Consider the following 26,508-nt stretch of genomic DNA (forward strand, 5'->3'; position numbering starts at 1 on the left):
AACATGTGTGCAGGGCAAGTGCTTGAGGTTTCAGGATCTCAAACTGTTTTTAATATTAATTACATAAATGTACACACACACCTCCCCCTCCAATCTACTCTTCAGCTCAGCCTTCAGCTTCCTGCTTCTCCTGAATTTGGAATTAAAAAATGAAGCGAAAGAATTTGTATCATACCTCTGGAATGGGGTAAATGGTAGGGTAAGGTGCTTCTTCTCGACCAAAGTCGATCATGGTCCCGGCTTTTGGGACATCTTCTACCCATACACCCTCATAGAGTTGCCCTGTATTCATGTAATAGAACTTGCCCGGCCCGTGTTTCTTTCCATTCTTCCAGGTGCCTTCATAGCGATTTTCGCCCGCTGTAAAGAGAAGAACAATACATCAATTGGTGCAGGAGAAACAAAGACATATTATGTACATTTGCAATCACTGGCAAGAGGGGACACCATGGATGGTTGGGAGTGCTGTGAGCTGCCATCCAGGCGTTGAATCCTCATGTGTCTTGCCCATATGCGGGCTCATCGACAGTGGCCCAGGTGACAATACTAAGCCACAAACCTGCAGAGTAGGACTGGATTAGTGCGATTAGAATTGAGTTAATTAGGTCACCCATTTACATAGTGATTGTCCCACTATAGTATAGTATCAAGTTCCATAGGAAACCCAAAAACTGAATTGCTAATAACCTTTGACTTGCATGACAAATTTGGCAGATATATTGCAAGCAAAGTTTGTCACAGGCCGCCACCCCCTGTGGCAAACCCCCTGCATGCACCAACCTGGACATTTTGGGAAAGATTTGTTACGAAACGAAAAAGGTTGTTTTCGGCGTACTACCATTAATTTCCGCATTGAGAAAAAGTCCACATTTCAGCGCAGAACACAGCAAAAAACGCTGGACGAAATTGGGCCAGGTACGAAATAACTTGGGCACGAAGTATTGACTGGATTTCTGGGATGGGTCTGGGGTTATTCCATCCAGTAGTTATTGAACTATTTGACGAGGAAGGGGATGCATCCTTCTCCGAGAAGTATAGCTATATCTCCCATGGTGTTTTGCAACAGAGATGCTTTTCAGAACTGAAAAGACACCATTTATTTTTGGTTCCATGCAAAAGATAACCAGGGTTATTTCTGAAATAACCAGTGTTAGCTTAAAAAGAAAAGTGGAAAAAATGCCATTTGGAGGATGAAAAAGGGTGAACTGGCATCAGGCTAGAGGGGCAGAGGGGAAAAGAGGAAACCAATGTGAAATTGAAGGGATTGGGGGGGCGTTGCTGGGGACCAAGTTCAGAGCTCAAACGTTTTCTCATAACCAGGGTTATAGTAGAAAACTGGATCGGGAATGGAAGTGCGTCACATGAATTACCAAGGTTATTTTATTAATAACCAGGGTTATTCTATGAATAACTGGGGTTATTTGTAGCACATTACTAATATTGGGGGTTATACTAACTGCGGTTATGGGGAAAAGTAAAAAAAAAGGGTTACAAAATGTGATTAGTACAAACAAGTGGAATGTTACAGCTACAGTGGGGTGGGGGGTAATGAGTGTGGCGGAAGGCTATGGCTACTGGGTTATTTTAAGGAACCGAATACTGCAAAATGGAAAGTGGACAAGGTGGAAGGCCATGGCCAGTGAGCCTACAAGAAACCTAATGGTGTGGCCACGGCCAAAGGCCATGGCAAGTGGACCAGTCTAGGAAACCTATTGAAGCAATATGTAGAGTGGCCACGGCCAAGTCCGTGGGCACTGGCCATGGTCAAAGGTCATGGCTTGTGGAACTGGAATAAAGCTATTGGAGCAACATGTAAAGGGGCCTCAACCGAAGGCCGGGGCCAATGGCCATGGGCGAAGGCCATGGCTAGTGAACGGGAAATAAAGGTAGTGTTTTAAATGATACAGTGAGCACGGCCAAAGGCACCTGTCCCCTGAACACGAGTACCAATTCCAACCCCAGAGAGGTGTTTCTGCCTTGTTAGGTGTCATCATTGAGGAGAAGCTGTGTCTCTTTGGGAACAGAGACGAAGGGGTCCATTACTGGATTACACCTTTAACTTGGGGCAAAATCCCCAAGGTACAACATTTGACGCCCTGATATGCAGATAGATATTTCTCTTCTCTGTAAAGCACAATGGGTTAAAATGTGGTTATTGACCTTCCTGAGTGGGAACCATCCCAGAGATGAGGCAATGTGGCCGTGTTCCTTTTCAGTAGGCAGGCTCTTACATTTTTGCAAATTTGGCATTGGGATTTGTATATTTATCAGGATGGCTTGTGATGTGGTTTGTTTGCTTTCCAGGTCATATCTGTGGGATGCCATGGGATGCATGTTTGTGTCTGCTGGCAGATAGAGGATGTTTGGTTTTGGGTTTGATGTGCAGGCTAGCCTCAGGTGCAGTCTGTATGGTGTGTGATTTTAGGAAAATCATTTTGTGGGTGATTTTAAAACATACGCTAACTGCATGTGGGTATGTGGGCGACCAACAACGCTTGCACTTATTTGTTGTCAGTCCCTAGTATAACATTTTCAACTTTTTCAAGGGCAAGTGCAAACGTAAAGAGTTGAAAAAAGGTGAAATTCCATTTACTCTACTTTTAAGCTCCATTTGGGAAAATTGTAAACACTGCCTGCAAATTATGCTGTCCGGGTGAGGTTTACTAATGGATTTCTATGGAATCCTCCTGATCATTAGCAGGTGCCAATAAGAGGTGGATTCCATAGGAATCCATTTATGTTATGCCTCTATGAAAATGTCATCCAGGTGTGGGGGTCTAGTGTTGTGGAGGAGATGGGTTGGGTGGAGGCAGAGTGGTGGATGGGTGCCAGGTGGAGGTCTTGTATTGTAGTGGATGGGGGTGAGGAGAAGGTGTGCCAAGTAGGGGTATTTTGTTGTGAGTGGGGTGGGTGGGAGGAAGGCTGGTCGATAATTAGGAGTGTTGTGTGGGAGGTGAATGGGGATACTGGATGACAGGCACAGATCTCATCGAGAAGGAGGGTAGAGGGTCAGGGCGCCAGGTGGATATGTGTGCTGTGGGGGGTGGAGAGTAGATAGGATATCAGGTTTATAGTGATAATTTCGAATTACATTATGTTCCCTCCAACCCCCCTTTTTTGTAATTATTTTTTGTTTTATCCCTTTTTTTTACTTGCAGAACCCAAAAAAAACATGTAAATAAAAAAATAAAACATTCGAAGAAAAGAAATTCGCCATTTTTCTTTTCGCCATTATGACTTTCGACATAATGTTTTCGACTTTTTCACTGCACACCAGGACATCAGATAGGACCTAGTATGATGGCACCCTCGCCCGTCTCCTCTCACCTCCCCTTACTCCCCCCCCGCTCCTGCACTATCTGAAATGTCATCAGGCCTTGTACGATAGGCGCTTGTTTTGTTCCTCTCCTCCCTTTCTGCACCCCTCTCCCTCACCTTTTGTTTTTCTCCGGCTCTACCAGAAATGTCGTCAGGCCTAGTACGGTAGTCACCTGTTTGTTTCCATTACCTTTCCACTCTCCCTTCCTTATCTATGTCTTAGCACTTGCACTATCTGAAATGTCGTCAGGCCGAGTACGTTAGTTAATTTCACATCCTTACTGTTCATGGCCTGTAAGAATGTCGTTGTATTTTCCCTTGTTCCCTCCCTTGCCTTGAAGCGCTTTGAAACACATTGTGTATAGGTGCTATATAAATAGACTATCATAAAATATCATAGTAGTCTTGAGCTGGGGGGAAAAGTAGAATGGGTCAAATGCTAGATGGCCTTCTTGTTTTGTAAGCGGGTGTGGGGTGACATATTTGGAAGGCCATCCTTTTACCGGATGGGCACATGTTTGACTGTTAGAGCCAAGCCCCACCCTCTGGTTCGGATCTACCCATAAAACCTCTGCCCTCCACATGAAAGGAGGTAGAGGGGCTCATTACAAGTGTGCCGGTCTGGAAAGAATGGTGGAAAGAATGGCAGTAATTCCGGTTCTGGCATTTTTTTCGCACCGGTACACTTCAAGTTTTCTGGTGGTGGCCACGGAGCTCCCGACAAGCCTGACCTGCCAGTAAATCAGGCCCCTACCGGTGAAGAAATGCCACAATTACCGGCAATGGTAATACCGATGCTGGTACCTGCAGTAATCCCATCCATGGAGTCCTACGGGACTCCATGGGAATGGGAATTTACCGGCACTCCGCTGCCCGTAATATCCCAGTAATACCGGGATATCGGGTGCCGGAGACTGTAACGGCAGTTTCCAGGTATCCAGAACCCCGGGAAACACTTAATCTGGCCCATATTGTTATACAGTTCATGAATGCCCTCGTTCTCCATGCATTCACCTGCATAAAGTGCCTTGTGTGCACTACCTTGTGTGCTTATAGTCACTGACTAATCATTCACTCTTGCCATTGTTCATAACTATATATTGCATGTTCACTATTCTCTGGAGCATATATGCATATTAGAATAAGGTTCCTATTCCTGCCCTTATAGCATTAGGTGGAGGCAGACTGCGCCACTCTACATGAAAAATCCCCAAGGACTCAGATGGTGTACCCTATGTGGGATATTACTGCCCCTCTTCCTCCTGTACCACTACTGGGTGAGTAAACTTCACTAATATCGTTGGGGGGTTTGGGGGGGAAGGACAAAGGGACAAGGTATTGTGGAGAACCAGAAGTAGGACTCAGACTCTGGGACATCATAGTCAAGGAGTTTTATTATCTTCACTTACAATTAGTCTGACCTCTTGGCCAGCTTCAAAGAAGAAAAATAAATTATGAAAATTAACTCAATTGTGCTCAAATATTCAAGGAAAAGACATTCTTGTCAGGCTGAATCAAAAAGAGTCCCAAGTCCAAATCCTATTATGCCTACTACATGAATAGCAACCAACACAGATAAATCTCAAGGGTTTAAAGGCATGGTCTAGTAAAAAATGTTATTTAAAAAATAGATAGGCAACATAAAAAAAAAAATACTAGCATTCTCTTTTTTAAAACTTCCTATGTAAAATTTTGAGCTATTCAAGCTCAAAATTCGCAAAAGCAAGCACATGGGCGCATCCATTTTGTGAAATGGAGGCCCTCCTGTTCTGGCTTTTGCTTTTGCGGCACTAATGAAGGAAAAGCCAGCCAGCTGTAGTAAACAAAAGCTACCGCTGGGTGGCTTTCCCTTCATTACTGCTGTACGTGGAGGGCGGGGACCGGAGACCAGAGCAGGAAAGCTGCAGCTGAATCTCGGTAAGTGCTATTTATTTTTTTTTAAAAAATAAGCACTAGCTGCGTTTTTTTTCCCAAGTTTTCCGGGCTGGAGGAGCCCGGAAAACTTAGAAATAAAACCGCAGCTTTTCAAGCGACCGCAAACATAAATACAACGTTATTGTGTTGGAAAACGCTGCGGTTTTTCTTTCCAAGTTTCTCAGGCTCCTCTGGCTCGGAGGAGCCTGAGAAACTCGGAAAGAAAAACCGCAGCGTTTTCCAACACAACCGCTCCCAGGGAGCACCGGAGACCCAAAGTGAAAGCCACAGCAGGCAGAAACACAACGCGGTTATGTTTACATGCCGCGTAGTGTTTCTACCTACAGCTGATTTCCCATTTGGGGCTCTCGGGCTCCCCGTGGGGAGCCCGAGAGCCCCAAATGGGAAATGCGAAATGCTAAATGCTGCGTTGTGTCTGCCTAAATCTGCTTTCCCATTTGGGGCTCTCGGGCCCCCAGAGCCCCAAATGGGAAAGCAGATTCAGACAGAAACAACGCGGTTGTTTTCCGCAATGCCGCATTGTTTCTGCCTGAATCTGCCTGAAATAGCTTTTGTTTACTACAGCTGGCTGGCTTTTCCTTCATTAGTGCCGCAAAAGCAAAAGCCAGCACAGGAGGGCCTCCATTTCACAAAATGGATGCGCCCATGTGCTTGCTTTTGCGAATTTTGAGCTTGAATAGCTCAAAATTTTACATAGGATGCTAGTATTTCTTTTTTATGTTGCCTATCTATTTTTTAAATAACATTTTTTACTAGACCATGGGCCTCATTACGAGTCCGGCGTTAACCGAGGCGGTAAAACCGCCTGGTTAACGCCGGACTCGTATTACCATTCCGCCTCCGTGATTCCCGGAATTACCGGGGCATCACAACCCCGGTTTTCCGGGAATCACGGAGGCGGAATGGTGTAAATCCCCATTCCCATTGAGTCCTATGGGACTCAATGGGAATCGGGATCATGGAAACACCGGCAGCATCTTGTAATGCTGCCGGTGTTTCCTCGTCCGCCTGCAGGCGGGCGGTATTAAACCCGCCAGGTCAGACCTGGCGAGAACATCACCTCCCGCCTGCAGGGGTCGGGATCAAGCGGTCCGGAAACAACGGTGGCGGCGGGTTTACTGCCACCGTTATTTCCGGACCGCCACGGTCGTAATGAGGCCCCATGCCTTTAACAACTAAAATATGCTCGACTGCTGTTTCTGTTTCAGGTTGTCTCCCCTGGATACAAAGTTCTTCAAGTGCTTTTGTAATGGCTAAATGTTCCGAATGTAGTTCCAAATAAATTGTACTTTCCATCTCTCTCTCTCTCCTGACACCTCAGGGTGCCGTTTTCACTTGTTTACCCCACTCTCGGTGTTTCTGTTCCCCTCCAGGGCTTCACACACTCTTTCACTCCACTCAAGGTATTTCTCTTTTGTTACTAAGGTATTTATCTCTTGTTACTCTTTCATCACTGTTCCAAGGTGTATTCACTCTCTCCCCTTATTCTGGGGTCTCTTGATTCTTGTTCCTCTCTCTTGGGGTATCTTCACTCTCACCCTTTCTCTTGGAGTATCTTCACACTGAAGAGTTGTGTAAGAGACTAAACCCCTTGCTCAAACTGGGCTCACCCCTTCACACTTCTTCCCATCTCCTTCTCATGAGGTCACTTGACTTTTGCTCCCCTCTTGGGGTATCTTCACTCTCGCCCCCCTCTCTTGGTTTATCTTCACTCTTAGCTTAACAAAAGGGCATACCTCTCTTACATGACTCCTTCACACTCCAGGAGTAGTCAGGCTGCCCCAGTCCCTTCGTCACTGGAGAACTTTAGGTTGCCTAGCCCCTTCCACAGTCTAGCAAAGCCTGCCTTCCTTCCAGCTCCTCTGGACACCTGGATCGGAGGGGTTTGGGCCTCTTCACCCCCTCTGGGTTCAGCTGGTCTACCTCAGTAGGGTAGCTACCAGGCAACCTTCCTTTGCTTGCTTCAGGCTACTTCTGCTTCGCCACTTCAGCAGTTACCAGGCACAAGGCAGCCTTCCTTTCCTTGCTTCAGGCTGCTTTTCCACTGCTTTCCCTTAACCAGTCTCCACCTGAGACAATTTGCAACTGAATTGGCTCTCATTTTATTCAGTCCTTTCTCCCCTTAGCCGACTACTGTGAAAAGCCTAGGGGTATTCTCCCATTTGGCCCCCCGAGAATCCTCTATTCTGGTGGCCAGGGCACAACCATCGCCTTTGGACCCAGACCCTGGAGGTAGACCAGTCCAGGAGTCTGGGGTCATTCTCATGGAAATACCCTTAGTGAGACACGGTATCCTCCTCGCTCCCATTATCCACAAACACACAACCCCTCTGTCTTTTGGGATATTTTTCAACAGATAACATCTGCCCCGCCCCATTTTCGCATAATACTGGGAAGAAGAAGAGGCAATCTGGAGGGGTGAAGATTACCAGTGAAAAACCCACTAAGATACAGAAGACAGACTCCAACACTCTGACAGCAGGCTGTCCCCTTAATTAAGTCATGCAGGGTCAGGCAGACCCAACCCTAATCACACACCTGCTACCCATTAACATCACACAGGGGTATAAAGGGAAGCTGCTGGTGGGGAAAGTTCAGTTGCTCTTGGGAGCAGAGGAGGGAGGCTGCAAGGCTGAGTACGGCAGAGGTTCCCTACCACAGACCCAAGCACACCAAAGAGCAGGAGGGAGCAGAGGAAGCAGTGGAGAGTGTCCAGAAGAGGTGGAAGGGAGAGGTGCTGAGCCAATACCTATGTTGGGCTACAGCCCAGCTAAGGAGCCATACCTCCCTAGGGCTAAAGAAGGCAGATAGCAGCCTGCCAATCATGTTTACTACAAAGCTTGCTTCCCCTGGGCATGTGAAAGGAAGTCTGGGTGCAGGAGGGGCAGGTGGTGAGACCCTGAACTCCTACCAGAACCCCCCCCTTAGGGAGCTACCCACCAGCTCCACGATAGCCGAGTAAGTCTCACGCCAGATGAAGAGAGGAACCCACTAAGTGTGTGGGTGGCTGGAGCGAAGCAAAAGGGGTGCTCGAGTGTGAGAAATGGCAACCCCGAGGAAATATAAAGCAACTACAAGTGCTAAGAGGCATTGGGGCGAATGTGAAAACAAGTACAGCTCTAGCCCGGTTGGGGGAAGCGTACAAAAGGAATGATGAGAGTGGAATAATGGTGAGAGTGGCCATGCGGGGGTTCCCATAAATGTCCTCGCCCACTTGAACGTCTCTGACCCAACAAACAGTGGCTCGAGTCTGACAGAGGGAAGCCAAGGCGTAAGAGCCACTGAGAAAGGTTTGATGCCGACAGAGAGGAAACTTATGTATTAATAGAACTGTGTGAAGTCTGGCTGGGGGCTTTAAGGAAAGCCTGACTGGGGGCTGAGACCCAGACTTAGGTAAAGGGACAAACCTAAGGGGTCTAAAAGGACTGTCTTGTGAACTGTGGCAAGTGTGAACTCGATGGAGGGATGCAGAAAGAAAGCTAGGGGAAGGGAACCCCGCTTTCTGATGAGATGAGCAAATCATGAACTGTTTTAGAAAATCATGAACTGTGTTAGAATGGCTATGTGAACCCGACAGAGAGATGCCAATGGAAAAGCGAAGAGAAGTAAATCCTGTATGGTGAAAAGCAAAGTGAACTGTGATATTGGCAAAAGTGAACCCAGCTGAGGGATGCCTGCGAATTAGGGCGAACAGTGATACACCTGTGAACATTGATGACAAGCGTGAACCCGACTGAGGTAGTTGTTATAAAAAGACACTGAGACTCTTGAATGTTACGTTTGAATGAAAGGCTGTAGTGAACGCGACTGAGGTAAGCCAAGATTGCAAGAAGGACCAGAGCGCAGTTGAGGGGATCCGAGGGTGAAGAGAAATCATCCGCCGTGAAGATTACTGAAAACAACATTTGTTTTTGTTGTTTATGGCACATCAGGTCCTCTGAGGCAAGAGAATGTGTGTAAAGAGACTTGGCCAAAGAAGGCCCTGATATTTTGGAAATTAACTGCAAGCTCATGCTGCAGAAGCCCAGGAGCGTGCTGGGCTCAAGAGTCCCATGTTGTCGGGTGCTAAAAACATGGGGAAGGGACACTCCAGCTATACCATCCTGACGGTTGCCAGTCATTTGGTCGAAAAGAATTGGTCGACCAGACAAATGGTCGAACCAATTTGATCGAAAACCAAATGGTCGAATTTTTTTTTTTTATTATTTTAACCCTTTTTTTTTTTTTTTTGGGGGGGGGTCCCCTCCCCAACCCCCTTTTTTTCTCTAAAAACCCCTTTTTTAACTAAACGAAAACCCAAAAAATAAATATATAAATAAAAAAAAAAATTCGACCATTTGGTTTTCGACCAAATTGCGTCGACCAAATTGCAGTCGACCAGTTTTTTTCGACGAGTTGACTGGACACCATCCTGACTTATCATTTTCGAGAACACTTCTTTCTTTTCGTTGTGAACACTATACCACGCCATTTTGTAGCATAGCGGTAAGGTTTGGCAATTGTTTTTTTTTTTATTATAGGCCCTTTTTATTTGACTATGACTGTATTATTATTTGATAGTCGTAGCTTGTTCCCATTGTGGATTTAGGGTTCGATAGGCATTTTTCACACCCTGATAACGTTCAATAAACACCCTTGAACTGTGATCACTTGTGTCTGTCCTACTATTGACACCATGAGTTACTTACACTACTGATTGGCTGAACTGTTTGGATTCACCATTGGTGGAAGTAGTGTTTACATCATATCCTCCCAGGGTAGGTCATCGCCTACTGGTCAGTTCGAACAACAGTTGGACCATTTAGGAGTTCCTATTAACTTTGCTATATAAGAGCTCTCCTCCAACATATCTGGTTTGCTCCACCTGGGTAGATGGTAGGTAAGGTTCTCTGTGTTCCTATTGTGTCATGATAGATGGTTTTATTTTATTTCCCCATGCTTTTGTGCTGTTGTAGATGTTATTTAATAAATTTAGATTAACTTTACCCACAGTACTTAATGGGGAATTGAACCCGGGTCTACAGCAGTGCTGCTTTTAAGTACTGAGGGAGACTGAAGTGTTTTCCCTGCAGCTGAGAAGTGTTTTTCCTCTCTCCATGCTGGTAGCGTGTCTCGCTGCATGTTTCCAGCTTCATCGTCCGCTCCTCTCCCTTGGCTGCCACAGGGTTTTAGAGATATGTTATCTGTGTGAGTCGAGGAAAAACCTTGACTCACCACAGTAGATGCAACAACAAAGGCTTTGCTATGACCATCGACAACGTGCATTAGAATGTACAAGTGAACCCCATGTGTGAATCGGGACCCACATATTACTTTAGAAGAAGGTGGCCCTAATAGATCTGTAGGTGAGTTCCTGAATGCATGGCTCAATTCTCTTATATATTGTTAACCGGATTGTCTCTAGGTAGTTCCTTGTAGTGAGTGTACAGTGGATTCAGAACAAGTGGGTTTCAATTGTTTCCCGAAATTGAAGTGGTTGGGTTTGTGGTGTGGATGGTCATTGGGTGCACCTTCCATAGCCAGAGCACTTGGACTGCAAACCGACTTTCTCCTACAAGCTACAGCAGGTTTTGGGGAAAGTTCTTGTTGGATGCAGGTGGGGTTTTGTGCTTCCTGAGGTATTGTGGGTCTTCCCATGGTGGACTGAACCAAAGGTGTAAATCATTGGCTTCTGATTTTGGTTGAGGAGGAGCAGGAAATTCAGTGACTGAGAACGAGAAGCAGTATTTGGATGGATGAGTGGTTGAATGTGCATTTGGCAATGAGATTTTGCTCCCACTGGCATTTGGAAATCTATTTACCATCCACAATTTATCAGTATACAGGCAGGTTCTGAGGTTGTGTAATTGATTTTCTTTGTGATGCATTTGTATAGTTGAGTCATCATGCGCCCGCAGGCGATAGGGACATTTGTGCTCGTCTTTGGTCTTCAGGTGAGGACGAAGGAACATTCTGAAGAGAAATGGCAACAAATTGTCCTTGTTGGACCCCACAGGAGTCTCCACCAAACTAGCTCAGCTTATTGAGCGATCCATGTGTTTGGATCTCTGAAGGGTTGCTGAGTCTAGGGTGGTTGTGTCTCAGTATAGCTCTCAGGAATTTTCAATGGCATTCCTGGATAATCCACCATTTCAATAAAGAATAAATAAAAGTATTGGTGCTTTGCCTGTGTTGTGCAATTAAAGACAGCAGAAATAACAAAGTACGGATGAGAGTCCTGCCAATGTTGTAGCCACCCTCTTTGGTTGCTATGGCGTCAGCTGTAAAAAATAAATAAAAAACATCTCCAATATGAGAAACCTCTGCAGGATTATGCGATTATGAGCCAGTGAACCCCCTTCTGCTGAAATATATGCGAAACCTATTACCAGCCCAATAGGTCTAGGCATACATTACCCCATTGCATCCTTCCAGGATCTACACCGTGAGAACTGGCTATCTGGGCAGTGTGAGAAACCAAAGGGTGTCTCACCTACTAGCCCCCTGAGATTTCTCTCTCAGGTGGCCAGGGCACGGCCATCGCCTTTGGATCTAGACCCTGGGGGTGGACCAGTGTGGGAAGATCACCTGGGTGAGGGGTCTTCAGGGAGTGGGGGTGAGGCGACCGATGCTGAGACGGGCTATTCCCCCCTTTCCCGTACACATGACCCATCCTATTTTATAGGATTCTCCAAAGTCCCAACTCCCCCCTTTCTACACAAACACTAGGCCAAGGAAGAGGGCGACTGAGAGTAAAGAGGCTAACCCTTACATATCACATTGGACATGTCCCACTAATCAGGTTAGACAAAGTAAGGCACTTGACTTTAAGTGTATACATCTGATACCAATTAGTTCTCCTCACACGGATAAAAGGCAGAACACAGAGACACACTCTGAGCAAGAGCAGAACTTCTGGGGCGAATGCGAACCTGCTGGAGCTCAGCAAAGGACCGATGGACAATAGCAAAGGGTAGAGCACCCCAGGAGTTCCCTGCAGGAGGTCGTTGCCTCCAAAAGGCTGTGAAAGACACGTGGAGAAGGCCAAATCCCAGACAAGAAGACTGCATTGTTTTTCAAGGATGCCAGCGACCCTCCCGGGTGAACGGCAGAGTTGGGGAGGAGAGGCCAAGCCTGTGGTATTAACCTTGACTCGTGAATTTAAAATGGCAAAGACAAGAAAGAAATGCACACCGCCGTTGAGTTGGCAAGCGACATCAAAGACTGGTGTGTGTTACGGAAAGATTGAAGTTGCAACAATATGTCGCCCAATTGAAGGCTGCACGCATGTGGATGAGATGCGTAGGAATGCAGGCCTGTGATAAACTTTGAATTACTGATAGCTCAGAAATCAGCGATACTGAGTAGCGAAGTGGTCCGGCGAAAGGAAGTATCCCACTCAAAAGTATCAGTGAAAGGTGAAATGTTTTTGTAATGAAGCAATAAAGTGAATGAACTATAAAAACCGAACTCAGGTAAAAAGGGGGCGGGGTAAAGGGTGAACATTGAACTTTTGTGCTTAGGACATCAAACTACACTGACCAAGAGACACTGGGGAAAAAACACAAGAGCGTGAGCTAAAGGGAAAGTCAAAGTGGTCTTGCGGAGGTCTACAGTAAAAGCCACGCACATTTGAAAGTCTTAGACATCAGGAAAAAGTCTGAGCCCAACTGAGGGGGACCAGAAGAGTGATATTTAGGGGAAGTGAAGCCCTAAAGGATGTCAATTAAGCTTGGGAAAGGGAAACCCTGAAAGTGTTGTGCTTTGAAAGGTCTGAGCCCAACTGAGGGAGACCAGCATTAACTTTTTGGTTGAACTGTGTTTTGAAAAAGGGACTTTAAAGTGGCAGGCTTCGATCCACGTTTTTGAACTGCCTTTCTTTTGAGAACCTGAGCCAGAGTGTGCCACCCTGTCTACAGGGACCACCTTACTCTGTGCTATCTAAGGTTGGGAGGAGAGCTGACTTAGCTACATTTCTTCTTTATATTTGTCATGTATCAACCCTAGAAGATATTGCAGAAATGGAGATACTCCTAACATGGATAAGTAAGTTCTATGTTGACGGTCTAGTTTATTTCCAAGATGGATGCCGGAACTCATTCAACGCAATCAGACCTTTCATCCGGTGCGTTGTATCGTTTATTCTATCCAACGCTGCTAGTCTCCGTGCCAAAGAGACTCGCTTTATTTATTTCGTACTCTTTTTACTTTCAGTTACTAGTATACTTATTCCTGCTTTCACGTACTCTTGGAGCGAACTTCTTCTAAGGTATTTACGCTTTGGACTACTTTTGCGCACCGTAAACGCTACTTCCTTGTGTCTATAGTTCGGGTTCTCTGGTGATTTAGTTATTCTACTCTTCTGTACTTTTCCTTCTAATCTTTCTATCTACTTTGATACTATCTTTCAGTTACCCATCTTCGGGCGTTTGTTCAGATTCCCCTTTCCTGCTGCTCATTAGGACTCGGTCTTTCTCTTTCTAGTCTCCTCTGTACAGCCTCCTGTCTGCTCTGTTACAGTTTTCCTCTGTTCTGTATATGCACTCCTTTCTCCGTTCTTTGTGCCAGTCCATTTTCAGATCTTTTCGTGGTTGTCATTTGAGAGGTGCTGCTGCCTACAAACTTGTTCTCCTGCCCATTCTAAGAGGCTGCAAGGATTTGATTATCTCTGCCAATTGTAAAGGAAATAGACTTATTGCTGGACATCGTCTCTAAACCTTTTCCTGGATTCCTGTTGCTCCCACTTCTACTCCATTCGAACCCTAACAAGAAGAACATCACTACACAGGTTTTATTTTGCTATTGGCTTTTTCCCTGTTTTAAGGAGCGTGCTCCTTGGGAGTCCATAGGACCTGGATTTTCTCTCGGTCACGGTGGCCACCGAGGGAGCACGTCCCTATTTACATAAAAAAAAGAAAGGAAGACTAAGCAAGTAAAGAAGACTAGAAGGAAGAAGGACTCGGAGAGACAAGAAGGTTCATTCGAAGAGACAGGTGAGAAGGAGTTAAGGGAAGTGTTATCAATTCCTGACAGTATACAACACCCAGAAGTACCAATGGCTTCCTTGGAACAGTTCCAGGAGCTTTGCAATTCGATCCAAGGCAGAGAGTGGAAATGCAGACTCTCCACGCTGAAAACCAAACCCTTCGCCAACAAGCAACGAGATGAAGGTAGGAATGACCTACCCCCTATGCCATTTGCATATGGCAAATACAAAGGACAACCAAAGATGATGAAGGAATTCCTGGACGCATGTGCGGTATATTTTTCCTTCAGACCCAAAGCCATCGAATCAGGAAGAACTTGGGTTGGATTTATGATCTCCAATTTAGCCGGGAGTGCACTGGAATGGGCAACTGCGCTATTTACCAATCAAGACCCATCGGTTAATGATTATGACCTATTTGTGCAGAACTTCAAAGCCCGCTTTGAACGCCCTGAGGTTCAATACTCGGTATATGAAGCTTTACTCAATGTTATACAAGGTAACCAGGACATCCAGTCTTATGTAGCTCAGTTCCAGAAATCAGCAGTCTCAGCTGCATGGCCAGACACTGCCCAGCAGACCATTTTCAGATGAGGCTTAGACGAGGACATTAAGGATGAACTTGCTCGAGTAGCCAGACCCAATACATTCCATGAACTGGTTACTCTTGTACTCCAGATAGATTTCCGTTTACAGGAAAATCGTTATGAGCGGAAGCGAGGACGGGGATTCTCACACCGGTACAGCCCAACGTCAATCAGAAGAGAGAGACCACCTTCTGAAGAATCAATGCAGATTGAGGCAACTAGAGGACCGTTAAGCCCTGAGGAAAGAAGAAGAAGACAAGAATTAAACCTCTGTATGTATTGCAGTTCCTCCAAACACACGTTGAGAGATTGCCATGAAGTTCCTCCACAACGTCCGGGAAACACCAGACCCCGATTCTATGCAAGGGAGATCTCAGGGAAGGAGGGTCAAACCCTTGCAATCTCACCCAAACAGATACTGAAGGAGTAGAAGATAACCGTCTAATGGTTTTTCAAGTTACCTTTTCACATCAGTTGGAGCATTCATTATCTGTTCTTGTCATGTTGGATTGCGGAGCAGCTTGCAACTTCATAGGCATTTCCTGGGCACAAGCGAACCATATTCCACTCCAAGAAAAGAAGAGGTCAATACCAGTAGAAGGAGTGGACCGACGTCCTTTGTCCTCTGGACCAATAACGATGGAAACGTACCCAGTCAATATCAATATGAGTCATCACAGTGAGACCCTTACCTTCGTTGTTATCCGGGCAGCTCATTTCCTGCTGATTCTGGGTATATCCTGGTTAAGACGATATAACCCCCGAATTGATCGGGAGTCCAACAAAGTTTTGACTCAGTATATTGCAGCAAGCATTATATCAAGGATCCTCTAGTTGAAGTCCAGTCCCACTGTACATTACGCCAACCATGTGTTTCTATCTTGAATATTCCTGTACAGTACCAAACATTCTCGGAAGTCTTTGACGATGTGAACCCTAGACTCCTCCCACCTCACCGCATAGAAGGCTGTTGTATCGACCTCAAAGGAGAAGTACCTCTTCCCTTTGGTCGGATGTACCCTGTATCCGTACTGGAGATGAATGCACTAAAGGAGTATCTGGAAGCTAACCTTCAGAATGGACTTATCAGAACCTCCAAATCCTCAGGAGGAACCTCATTGTTTTTCGTTTCAAAGAAGATTCAAAGGAGCTTCGTCCTTGTATTGATTATAGGGGCTTGAACAGCATAACCATAAGGGATAGATATCCCATGTCTCTTATCTGAGACATCTTAGAAACAGTACGACACGCAAAGGTGTTCACAAAGCTCGATCTAAGAGGCGCCTATCATTTATTGAGGATCAAGAGCGGTGACGAATGGAAGACAACCTTTAGAACACCACTGGGGTTATTCGAGTACTGGGTAAGGCCCTTCGGATTGGTCAATGCCCCAGCGGTGTTCCAAAGATTTGTGGATAGAGTGTTTGCTGATATTCTATATGTATCAGTGGTTGTATATCTAGATGATATATTAATCTTTTCTACTTCCCTGGAAGAACACCGTCTTCATGTTAAGGATGTGTTACAGAGACTGAAGGAGAATCACCTATAAACCAAACCCGAAAAATGCATGTTCGAAGCATCCGAGGTATCCTACCTCGGGTTTATATTGTCTGCCAATGGAATACGCATGGACCCCAAAAAAGTAAGGGCGATCAGCCGCTGGCCAGACCCATCCTCTGTTAAGGATATACAGCGGTTGCTTGGGTTGGCGAACCTTTATCGCCGCTCATTCCCGGATTTTCAGACATTGTATTGCCCATCTCTTCTCTTCTTAAGAAAGGAGTGGTCTTTAAGTGAATCCCGAAGCTCAGGAGGCTTTCAAGACCCTTAAGAAATTGTTTACCTCAGCACCTATCTTGATGCAGCCAGACCAAACCAAACCTTTTGTCCTGGAGACTGATGCTTCTGGAGGAGCCTTAGGGGCGGTTCTGTTACAGTCTAGCCCAGACAGACAGGAACATCCTATTGCCTACTATTCTCGCACTTATTCAACCAGCGAACGAAACTACTCTGTCCTCGAAAGAGAGTTGTTGGCCATGAGAATGGCCTGTGAAGAATGGAGGCATCAATTGCAAGGAGCGTCTCATCAGTTCACGATTTGTACAGATCATCGGAACCTCAAAGTGCTCCAACAAATGGAGTGCAGAAACTCCAGACATGCCCGATGGGCATAGTATTTTTCCAATTTTGATTTCCAGATAACGTACATTCCTGGAACACAAAACAGTGTAGCTGATGCATTATCAAGAAGTTGGCCAGAAGAAAAAGACAAGAGGTGGTTGAACAAGGAGAGAATCCTGCCCAATCCTAAATTCTGTATGATAGCCAATACCTTTTTTCATGAAGTACAAAACGACCTGAAGAATTGTAAACAGAAGGAGATGGAATCTCATAAGCTATACGAGAGAGGAGGGTTGTGGTTTCACGAAGCTGCTCTGTTTTTACCAACTAAGGATCTGCAGAACAAGGCAATGCAGTTTTGTCATGACCTGCCACTGGCAGGGCACAAGGGCCAAAAGGCTACTTATGAATTAGTAACCAGAAGCTTTTGGTGGCCTTCGGTAAGACAGGACATTATATCCTGTGTAGCCTCTTGTCCCATATGTCCCACTAGCAAGGTATCTCGACAAAGACCACTACGTCTTTTGCATAAGGCAGACTTACCGTCACGGTCCTGGGAACATCATTCTCTGGATTTTGGGGTTGATTTACCTCTATCCCAGGGAAAGACAGCCATATTAGTTATGGTTGATTCTTATACTAAATTGTCTCATTTCTCTGCCTTACCCTGCGTGTCATCTGCCTCGGAAACAGCAGCTGCATTCCTCAAAGATATTGTCAGACTCTATGGTGTACCCAGTACCATAGTCTCAGATAGAGGCACACAATTTACCTCTAAATTGTGGTCCTCCCTTTGTAATCAGCTGGGCATACAGAGGGCACTTTCTTCAGGTTACCACCCACAATTGAACGGCCAGACGGAGAGACTAAACGCTAATCTAGAGCAGTACCTCTGTTGCTTTTGTAATAAAGAACAGGACAATTGGGCTTCTTTAATTCCTATGGCGGAATTCGCATATAATAACACATTTCATACTGCAACTAAGAGGAGCCCTGTCAAATGTACCTACGGTTATAACCCACATCACCTACCGGAGGTAAGCCATCTGACTTCCAAGACTCCTGTGGTAGATAAGGTACTATCTGAACTCAAGAAAGCACATAAGGAGGCCTTGCTAGCTCTGGAGGATAGCAGGAAGAACTACAAGAGGTATGCAGATACCAAGAGGAGTTCCAACCCACAATGGGAACCAGGAACACGCTTCTGTTTATCGACTCGATACTTACCTAACTGGGCACATGTGGGCAAGTTCGCACCTCGATACATAGGTCCATATCAAATACTTTCAAGGATCAATCCAGTGGCCTTTAGACTACAACTGCCTCACAGTCTTAAAAGGATCCAGCCAGTGTTCCATGCATCTCTCCTCAAGACGCATAAGGAAGATCCATTCAAGAGAACTTTTAAGAATACCATTGTCTCCTCACCCTCTGATCCGGAGGAATATGAGGTTGCCAGGTTAGTGGACGCCTGTTACAGAAGAGGAACACTGCAATACTTGGTCCATTGGAAGGGCTATCCCAAGACAGAAAGGACGTGGGAACCAAGGTCCCACATACATGCCCCCAGATTAATACAGAGATTCCATAGGTTGTGTCCGGGAAAACCTGGAGGAAGCCGACATCGAAGGGGGCATACTGTCATGCATCAACCCTGGAAGATATGGCAGAAATTGAGATACTCCTAACATGGATACGTAAGTTCCATGTTGACGGTCTAGTTTATTTCCAAGATGGCTGCCGGAACTCATTTAACGCAACCAGACCCTTCATCCGGTGCGTTGTATCGTCTATTCTATCCAACGCTGCTAGTCTCCGTGCCAAAGAGACTCGCTTTACTTATTTCGTACTCTGTTTACTTTCAGTTACTAGTATACCTATAACTGCTTTCACGCACTCTTGGAGCGAACTGCTTCTAAGGTATTTACACTTTGGACTACTTTCACTTTACTTTCACGCACCGTAGCATTTTTCCTCCCTTTGTAGAAACACTGCTTCCTTGTGTCTATAGTTTGGGTTCTCTGGTGATTTAGTTATTCTACTCTTCTGTACTTTTCCTTCTAAACTTTCTATCTACTTTGATACTATCTTTCAGTTACGCATCTTCGGGCGTTTGTTCCGATTCCCATTTCCTTCTGCTCATTAGGACTCTGTCTTTCTCCTTCTAGTCTCCTCTGTACAGCCGCCTGTCTGCTCTGTTGCAGTTTTCCTCTGTTCTGTATACGCACTCCTTCCTCTGTTCTTTGTGCCAGTCCATTTTCGGATATTTTCCTGGTTGTCATTTGAGAGGAGCTTCTGCCTAAGAACGTGTTCTCCTGCCTATTCTAAGAGGCTGCAAGGATTTGATTATCTCTGCCAATTGTAAAGGAAATAGACTTATTGCTGGACATTGTCTCTAAACCTTTTCCTGGATTCCTGTTGCTCACACTTCTTCTACTCCATTCGAACCCTAACAAGAAGAACACCACTACACTACTACACAGGTTTTTTTTTGTTGCTATTGTCTTTTCCCTGTTTTAAGGAGCGTGCTCCTTGGGAGTTCCTAGGACCTGGGTTTTCTCCCAGTCACGGTGGCCATCGAGGATGCGTGTCCCTATTTACATCAAAAAAAGAAAGGAAGACTAAGGAAGTAAAGAAGCCTAGACAGAAGAAGGACTTGGAGAGACAAGAGGTTCATTCGAAGAGATAGGTGAGGAGGAGTTAAGGGAAGTGTTATCAATTCCTGACAATATTCTAACAGTGATTTTCCTTTGCATACATATTCTCCTATACACACTTTTGTACAAGAGGTAGGTCAGGCATTAGGTTGTGTTAGTGTAGGCCATTTTGATTTGAGGGACCCAACTAGGACTGTTTTATTTATTATTTGATGGTAACGACTACTCCCATCCTAGGTATAGGGCAAAGTAGGAGTTTTTCCAAACCCCAGAAATTGAATAAAGGTTTTACAAAGTGTCCCTTTTGTGCCAGTATCATACTTGTGATACCATTCACACTACCAGTGTAGGAGCAGGAGCTCCCAGGACCTGCCCCCCGCCCCTCCAGGAGCATCGGGCACCCGGCGAGCACTCTGCACTATGGCCCCACATCCCTGCCAGTAACAAGGTAAGCGCGAAACTCGGAGCGCATTTCCCGCAATTTCTTTTTTAAAAATGCATCCGCGATCTGCGCATGTTTGAAGAAAGGATAGGCTTCCTTGCAGCCCACATCCACAGATTTGAATTTATTTATCTGATGCAGCACTGAAATCACCATTGAAGCACACAAGGCTTTCACCCTTCCAAAATGACCGCCTCCTTCTGTACTGCCTGCATCAACATCTACTGAGGCTCCAGCCTCCAACACTGATAGGCTGCCGTGTCTATCTACTCCCCCATTGGTCGCCGGCAGGCGAAGCCGGCCCACATTGTCCAAGGCCCACTGTTGTGCCTGTGTCTGCCGTCTGCCATAGCCCCTGCCTGTCATACACCAGGTAACTTTTGAACCTAAATGCACTAACACTGCGTCGCAACGCCTAGCTACAAGTCATTATTGTCTACTACCACGCTTGCCAATGGTACAGCAGTAAACGGCATACAGAGTTCAAAAACTTTGCTCACCGCTGGACTGTTTATCAAAGCTGCCACTAGAATGCCTACTGACCAAACTGTATTCAGACTGATTAATGGTCACATCAGTGATTTGTACTCTGATTTTGCCTGACTGCTTTCACTATTGCACCTGCATTTAGATTGCCACCAACCGCATGTAGAGAATCCCAGACTTAGCCTGCCAATCTTGGAGCTCTCTGCTGTATCCACTCTAGTCACTGCGAATTTTGACATTCTGATAGTCAATGCAACTCAGTGTGAAATATTTCTCTGCTGCCTACTTGACTTTTGAATCTAGGTGAACCTCCGCCCCCCTTAGTCAATGCAATCTAATGTGTTTTAGCTGTCTATTTTGACTTTTGAATCTAGGTGAACCCCCGCCCCCTTAGTCAATGCAATCTAATGTGTTTTAGCTGTCTATTTTGACTTTTGAATCTAGGTGAACCTCCGCCTCCCTTAGCCAATGCAATCTAATGTGTTTTAGCTGTCTATTTTGACTTTTGAATCTAGGTGAACCTTTGCCCCCCTTAGTCAATGCAACCTAATATGTATTAGCTGTCTATTTTGACGTTTGAATCTAGGTGAACCTTTGCCCCCCTTAGTCAATGCAACCTAATGTGTATTAGCTGTCTATTTTGACTTTCAAATCTAGGTGAACCTCCGCCCCCTTAGTTAATGCAATCTAATGTGTATTAGCTGTCTACTTGACTGTTGAATCTAGGTGATCTCCCCCCCACTTAGTCGGCACAAACCAGTGCGACATTAGATACCTTATGACTCTCACACTCATCTGAAGCCCGCCACACCTAATACATGCAATCCAAGGTGATTCATCACGCCCTTGTGATTCGGAAGTCCACTGCCCAGCTCCTAGGAATCTAACAACTTAGGAACCAGCAGACACCAGACACTTGCTCACCGCTTGCACCTCCTCCCACCAAAATGTACCTACCAGGTATATATTCAGTACTGCTGAGAGTCGTCCTCCACCTTATGCACACATCTAGTCATCTCAGCCCCCCCCCCCCCCCGGGCCTGACGAGCATGGCTACCACCCCTCCACTCACCATGTACCTCTCTACACCGTGCAACCTCGCTGCTAGAAATTCTAAACTATGGGCCAGACTCCCCAAAATATATGAGCCCAGAGCTAGGGATGCTACCCTTACCAAACTATCAAACTGTCCCCAGCCTCACATCATGGCTTTCCCCTCCAACAAATACACAAACCCACCCAAGCCCAGCCAAACCAATACTATAACCAAACATAAGACTCGATCTTCAACCTCCACACCTACTACGAGCAAACCTACCACTACACCCTTAAGAGGGACCTTAATCAATGCGAGATCTGTAGTAGCCCACGCGTTAGACATAGCAGACCTCACCCTAACGGAAGAACTACACTTCTTAGCCATCTCTGAGACCTGGCTTCATGCAGCAGCTGGCCCAGCCCTTGTGCTAGCCATCCCTGAGAATTTCTCCATCCTCCGAGCAGACAGAACTGACTCCAGAGGCGGGGGCCTGGCTATAATGGCCAAAACCCACCTCAACCTTAAACCCGACACCACTGATCACTACTCATCTTGTGAATTGCTCACAGCCAAACTCCCCACTACTAACTCCCAAACCATCACCATCCACCTTCTATACAGACCCCCAGGTCCCCTAGGCTCCTTCGAGGAAGACCTTAACTCCATCCTCTCCAACAACCTAAAGAATACCTCCCAATGCCTCCTCATAGGAGACTTTAACCTTGGCAACAATGACTCTAAAGACACCCAAGCGTCCGCCATTAATAACTCACTGTCAGAACCCAAAGAGTGTCAACCCCCACTCATAACAAAGGGAGAACTCTTGACTGGATAGCAGACCACAACTGCGCGATTTCCATCACTGCCATCACCCCGCAACCTTGGACAGAACACCACCTCCTCTCCTTCACACTTGAAGCGCCTAGCTCAATCGCTAACATCTCCCTAGCCACAGCCATCCCGACTAGAAGCAAGAAAAATATAACTGTGGAAAAACTCATCCCTCTCATTCTACCTACATTGAACCAACTCCCTACCAACTCCAACCCCCACCTCTTGGTTGAAAGCTACAACAATAGCATGCGCCTAGCCCTAGATGCCATCGCACCACTAAAGCTGAGAAAACCCAAGCCGATAAAACACTTGAATACCTGGTTCACGCCCCACCTAAAAGCCCTCAGATCAGAGAAACGCAAAAAGGAACACATTTGGAGACAAGCTCCCACAGACAGCAACAAGCTGATCCTCAACAAAATAGTTTCCACCTATAAAAAAGAAATACTCCTTGCCAAACAATAATCTTACAACCTGAGAATACTGCATGCCAAATCCAGCACTAAAGAATTGTTCACCATATTAAAAGAGCTAGAAACACCCATCCCAGCCCCAGACACCTGCAAAAAAGACAAACAATGGTGCACCAGCATCCAAAATGCCCTATCCAATAAAGTTGCAGGCCTCCAAATCAAAATTAACAATAAGAAAGAGACTTTATCCAACTCCAAACCCATCAACACCCCCCCACGCACCATCCCTCACACCCTCCCCCCAGCCCCCTCACTCGCTTCAGCTTCTCCAAAGTTTCCACGCTAGAAGTGGAAAAAATCATACTCGGCCTCAAGCCTTCTAACTGCCAAGGTGACCTATGCCCACCTCAAATCATCAAAGACGCAGCCAGAGACCTATCCCTGTTCATTACCAAACTCATCAACGCCTCCTTCTCTTCAGGTACTATCCCCAACAACCTAAAAGAATCCTGGGTCCTCCCCCTACTAAAAAAACCCACACTCGACCCAGCCGTACCCACCAACTACAGACCCATCACCACCACCCCCTTCCTACTAAAAGTCCTCGACAAAACAGCCTACCTACAAATTCAAAAATTCCTTGAACAAAACCACCTCCTAGGAGTCCGGCAATCAGGATTTAGACCCCAACACGGCACAGAAACTGCACTCATCGACCTGAAGGCCCAAATTGACACTCTGAGAGATAATGGGAAAACTGCCTTACTGCTCCTCTTAGACCTCTCGGCAACTTTCGATCTTGTTGATCACAAAATCCTATGTAGCCACTTAGACTCATCTGCCCACTTTTCCCAAGAAGCTATTGGCTGGATCACATAATTCCTGAGCAACAGATCCATGCACGTCTTCTCCACTACGGCCTCCGCTGACCCCATTCCCATCACATGTGGGGTCCCTCAGGGGTCAAGTGCCTCCCCCACACTGTACAACGTGTTCACTAAGCTCCTGTTTGATGATCTCGACGGTTTGGGTATCACCTACACTAACTATGCTGATGATACCCAAATCCTCATCCCGTTGACGGGAGATTACAACACTGATTTGGCCTTGGTGAACAAGGTGTACCTCATCATCCAGGCATGGATGGCCTCCCATAGTCTATGCCTGAATGATGACAAGACCGAACTCGTCATCCTGGGATCAGCCTCGAACTTAAACAACTTGGACATCAACTACTCCAGCTTCACCATAGACGGCAACCCTATAAAGGTAGCTAAGGAAGTGAAAACACTTGGCATCTACCTCGATTCCACCCTCTCCTTCCATAAACAGGTCAGATCCATGGCATCCACCACAGCCCACACATGCAAGCTTATACGCTCAGCCAAACCCTTCCTCTCCACCCAAAGCTGCATTACTCTAGCCAGAGCTCTCATACTATCAAAACTGGACTATTGCAACTCCCTCTATGTAGGCGCTAACAAACAGATTACCAATAAAATCCAGATCCCACAGAACAATGCCCTCAGAGCAGCGCTTAGCTTCCCTAAAAGAGAACACATCTCGAATACCAGAAGAACCCACAACTGGCTCTCTACTTCGGACAGAATCCTGCTTAAGGTAGCCTCCCTTACCCACAAATGCCTTAACAACGCAGCTCCCCGTTATCTAACAGACAGAATCACCAGATACACGCCCAACAGACACACTAGAAACAGCAATGCTAACCTGCTCGCTGTTCCCAGATTCAAGCGAGCGAAAATGGGCAGCAATAGCTTCCCGGTTAAAGCAGCCCAACACTGGAACACACTACCACCCTCCGTCAGAGCACCACAAACCTACCACCAATTTAGGCGTAACTATATAAAATGGCTTAAGAACAAAGACCAATAACCGACACCCTGTAACTACTACAAAAATTTCTCAACCTGGAACTCTGTCGTAATTGTACTCTGTCTCTATGCACTTACTGTGCCCTTGGATGACAATGTATATAATAATGTAATGTATATAATAATGTAAATAATGTACTGAACTGTAACTAAGCTGAGAATATACCTGTAATGCTTGCGCCCTCATACCTTCTGGTCTGGTGCGCCATATAAATAAATAAACAAACAAACAAACAAACAAACCATACCTCCCTTACAGCAGTAGTAACATCGAATACTCCAGTACTTGAATAACTCAGTTGGGTTTTAAATAAATAACATGCTTTCAATCTGGATCCCTGCAAATCCCTTAAGCTCCCTGTTTGCAAAATAACCTCTTCTTGTCTTAGCTTAAAGGCAACAGATGATGCTGTAGTATCGTCAAACTGTGCAAGAAGGACACAAATTATTATAGCGCTTACAAGCAGGAGGCTGCACCCAGCACTATATAAGCGCATGATATTGTTATTGCCAGTGCATCGCAGTCCTTTTCTTCCATAAACAGGGTTTTAAAGGATTGTTTGCAATACCCACTTGACTGCGCTATGTGGGTCCATTGTGTCCTGGAAGGGTTGGCAGGAGTACCCATGCTGATGAAGCACCCACCAAAATGAGCCAAGCACTAAGCCCTTAGGGAGCAGCGTTAAAGTCGGTCAAATGCAAAGTGAAGGTAGATATAATGGCGCCTTTATATTTTGAAGCCTTTTGAGTAGGAAGAAGGTTTTGCAGAACAGGTTTGACCAGCCTCGAGGTTGTTGTGCAGCAGCGGGCGAGGATGTTGAACTTGGCCGCAGCCCTTCCAGTGTGCTCTGAACCGAAGCCTGCTCTTTGACCTGGATGCACAAAGAAGGAAATATAAGCAGGAGTGACCTGCTTTAGATTTGTTTTCAACTTAATGATTAAATCCTGCAGCGTTGTTTTCGAATGCCCCTTTTGCAAAGCGAATTCTGGCTATTACAGTCTATGGCCATGCTGCTCGAGTCTATTCAGAAGTAGAGCACACATGGGGTGTTTCTGGGAATGGGGGGATCTCAAACCAAAGGGAGATCATATCTCTCTAACCAGGAACATGGACATCGCTTGCCTACAAGGAAAGCATAATGCCAAACAAAAAAAACTACCCTTCCAAATGATGACCCGCATCCCAAAAATCTTTTGGGATTTATTGAGAATACTGGTGTGTGGAAGTCAAGTAACATTTCGTGTCACCCAATAGAGGGCGAAAAGACTTGCCGTACTGGACACAAATCATCTTTGCTAGGCAGCAAAGGTTCTTCATTGGTCTAATCATGAAGAATAATAACCTGTGAGATTGTCCTACTATAAGAGGGGGCCCAATGGACCAAATATTAAATGAAAGGACAGGGGCACACATGGGTCTGCAAATTATATAAAGTATTGTGAAGTTAACACTTTTTTCATAGGTAGTCAGTGTAGTTCCTTCAGCCTGTGCTCGAGTGGGAACCACTATAGGTCTGTGTCAACTAAGCACAGAGGATTTTAAAATGAAGTCAGGGCTAACTTATTGGCGCAGGGGAAAGCATGATCTCCTCCAGTTATTTTTCCTCTCGTGGTCCTAAGACGCAACCTTTAACAAGAAATTAGAGCACCAGTCATGGTTGCGATCATTGAATCCCCCTAGGCTACCAGAATACCTTACTTCTAGGCGCTCCAATATGTACTCTCCCAACTTTAGCGAATGTAGGATGCAGCAGTCTCTTCTGCCCTGGGCTTCAGCAAAGGCGGCCATATTTCTCCTGGGCTGCGGAATATGCCT

General features: G+C 45.8%; 1 protein-coding gene across 1 annotated transcript in view; it reads right to left on the bottom strand.

Annotated features, from left to right (window-relative positions):
* The window catches only part of MORN3 (MORN repeat containing 3), a 360,155-nt gene that overhangs the window by 67,733 nt on the left and 265,914 nt on the right, over window positions 1-26,508 (bottom strand). Inside the window, exon 5 of the mRNA XM_069619586.1 lies at window positions 176-360. Within this exon, the coding sequence (XP_069475687.1) occupies window positions 176-360 (185 nt within the window). The remainder of the gene's footprint in view (window positions 1-175; window positions 361-26,508) is intronic.

Source organism: Ambystoma mexicanum, chromosome 10, assembly GCF_040938575.1.
Source record: "Ambystoma mexicanum isolate Mex_15411 chromosome 10, UKY_AmexF1_1, whole genome shotgun sequence".
In the NCBI taxonomy this organism is placed as follows: domain Eukaryota; kingdom Metazoa; phylum Chordata; class Amphibia; order Caudata; family Ambystomatidae; genus Ambystoma; species Ambystoma mexicanum.